Raw genomic sequence first — 2,714 nt, forward strand, 5'->3', positions numbered from 1 at the left:
GGGGACCCATCAATGGGGGCACTTTCTGCTGAACAAACTCACAACTGAGTGAAATGAGAACAATTCGGCACAAAAATGTAACTTCAACCATTTCCTGAATTTCTGGAGATTGTGAGTGGCAGAATGAGCTGAGGTGCGACAGCTCAGGGGGTGTCCTAATTCTGAACCTACAATTAGTTCTAAGCAGTGTTTGCTGACAAAAGAACAGCTCGAGGTTCCCACAGGCACAAACACCTGACTCCATGAATCTGCAACCGGGGGTCTCTGCAGGCTCTGAGGTGCACAGGACAGATCCCACCTCAGAGTCAGCCTCAGGTAATTATCTGCTCTTCCTGTGGAGGGGAGAGGAACAGTGTGGAAGGAGGGTCAGCTGTACTCTACTCAGGATCGCTGTACATGGAGGAAAACAATGAAAGGGGGATCACACATCCTCAACACGTCACAATTCCACATGAGAAAGGCAACTCTGTTCCAGGACATTCTGTGGAATCAAGGAATAAAGCAATTGAGACAAATTAGAAATCACCATTGTTTACAGACTGCATGTTTGCTTCTATGTCATCCACAGAAATGAAGTAAAAGCCTGTGTTCTGTATAGAACCCACACCGTGTGGGCCCTGAGTCAGCACCTCCCTCCCTCCACCTTCAGGGAGCACAATGCAGCTGACCCAGGTGCCCGGGGCTGCACTCTGTCTTTCATGCCATGGCTGGTGTTGGTGCCCCATCCTGTGCCCCACTCTCAGGAGAAGAACGAGCTCTGCGCTGATCTGAGCAGAGCCACTGCTGGGAGTCACTGGGTCCCCATGGGAAACTTTGACACGACTCTGACTCAGTGCCCTTGCTGGACCTTCTAGAACAGCACAGAAGTTTAAGAAAGTTCCTCCCAGGCCTCCTCCCTCTCTCCTTCACTCAGGGACCAACTTCCCTCACATGCCTTCAGCTTCCCCAGCCTCCTTCCACCCCCTCTGCATTTCCTCTCAAAAGCGAGGACGGGTTCCTTAGGAAACTGTACACAAACGTAATCCAGTCATAGAATGTGCTTCTCTGAAGACCAACACTAATGCACATATTTTGGCAAAGCTGTTTATAATACCAGCCAGATTCTATTGACAAATATATGATCTGAATTGACCACGGCAGTCACCAGTTTTACGTGTCTCCTTGGTTAGAACATAGTCTCAATTATTAAATGAGACTGGAATCTAGGTGTTGCTCTGATGATTTCATAGAGGTGTTATTGAAGCCTGCCATCAAGTTTCTTGAGCTAGGAAGATAGTACTAGTTATACTGGGTGAACCTGATTTAATTCTAGCAGAACAAAAGACAACAAAATTCCCTGATGGATGGCAGGTGCGCCTCTTTCCAAGAATTCCAGCCTGTCCTTCCTGATGGCCGGCCCTAGACACGCCTAGACAGAAGACACAATTGCTGTCAGCCCTACACACGCCTAGACAGAAGACACAATTGCTGTCAGCCCTAGACATGCCTAGACAGAAGACACAATTGCTGTCAGCCCTAGACATGCCTAGACAGAAGACACAATTGCTGTCACCAAGAAATCCTACACACTGGAGTGTCCACGATCAGCTCCCCCAAAGTCACAGGTGAGGAAGGTGACACAGGCAGTCTTGGCAGATCCAGATCACAGATCTAGACAGGGTTCCTGGGGAAACTATTAGATGGAGAAATTGCTAAGACTCTGAAACTAAACCAGCCCTTAACCTTCCTGAGCAACTTGCCCCAGAACTAACCCTGTGCTCAGTGGGTCTTGAGTGCCCTCTGCAGCCCAGTCCCCTCCTGTCTTCCTGCAGGGACGTTTTTGTCTGGGCTCTCACTGACTTCCCCTCACTATGTATCTTTTGCACAGTAATACAAGGCCGTGTCCTCAGCTGTCAGCCTGTCCATTTGCAGATACAGGGAGTTCTTGGCGTTGTCTCTGGAGATGGTGAATCGGCCCTTCACGGAGTCTGCATAGCGTATGCTACCAGCATTCCAGCTAATACCAGAGACCCACTCCAGACCCTTCCCTGGAGCTTGGCGGACCCAGCCCATGGCATAATCATCAAAGGTGAATCCAGAGGCTGCACACGAGAGTCTCAGGGACCCCCCAGGCTGTACGACGCCTCCACCAGACTCCACCAGCTGCACTTCACACTGGACACCTGCAAACAGAGATACACCCTGGTCAGAAACTGCCATACAAATCCACTGTTTCCTCACTCATGTTCATTCACACTCAACATCTCTATTTCTCCATGAATCACCTTTTAAAATAGCAACAAGGAAAACCCAGCTCAGTCCAAACTCCATGGTGAGTTCTCTGTGTTCAGTGCTGATCACCGAATGGAAACACCTGGGAATCCCAGGGCTGGGGCTCCTCTCCCAGGGCTGCAGGGTCAGGGCTAGGTTAGTTTTCATATAAGTAGAGGGAGGACCCTATTTGCATGTCTCCTACTATATAATGAGTTCTGTAAGGGATACATCAGAGGGGGCTGTGTCCAAGAGTGGATGTGGGTGATTATACTTCATAAGTAATTAATTCTCATTAGCCTTCATACTTTTACATGCACATGAAATATGTTCTTTAGGAGTCAATGTTTCCTTCATTTACAGATGTGAATGTAAACCCCCAAGTATGGAGGGGCCATGTGACACGTCTAAGAGCTCACATCTGGTAAGAGCCAGTCTCAGTGTCTGGCCTGCGTTTCTCACAA

At 48.9% G+C, this 2,714-nt stretch overlaps 1 gene segment (V, D, J or C); it reads right to left on the bottom strand.

The window, feature by feature from the left end:
- Positions 1-1,836: 1,836 nt before the first annotated feature.
- Positions 1,837-2,386, bottom strand: LOC104674479. The segment is given in 2 exon segments: positions 1,837-2,162; positions 2,265-2,386. Coding segments are annotated over 2 exon segments (360 nt in total).
- Between the last annotated feature and the right edge of the window lie 328 nt (positions 2,387-2,714).

This window comes from Rhinopithecus roxellana, chromosome 5 (assembly GCF_007565055.1).
Source record: "Rhinopithecus roxellana isolate Shanxi Qingling chromosome 5, ASM756505v1, whole genome shotgun sequence".
NCBI classification, from domain to species: domain Eukaryota; kingdom Metazoa; phylum Chordata; class Mammalia; order Primates; family Cercopithecidae; genus Rhinopithecus; species Rhinopithecus roxellana.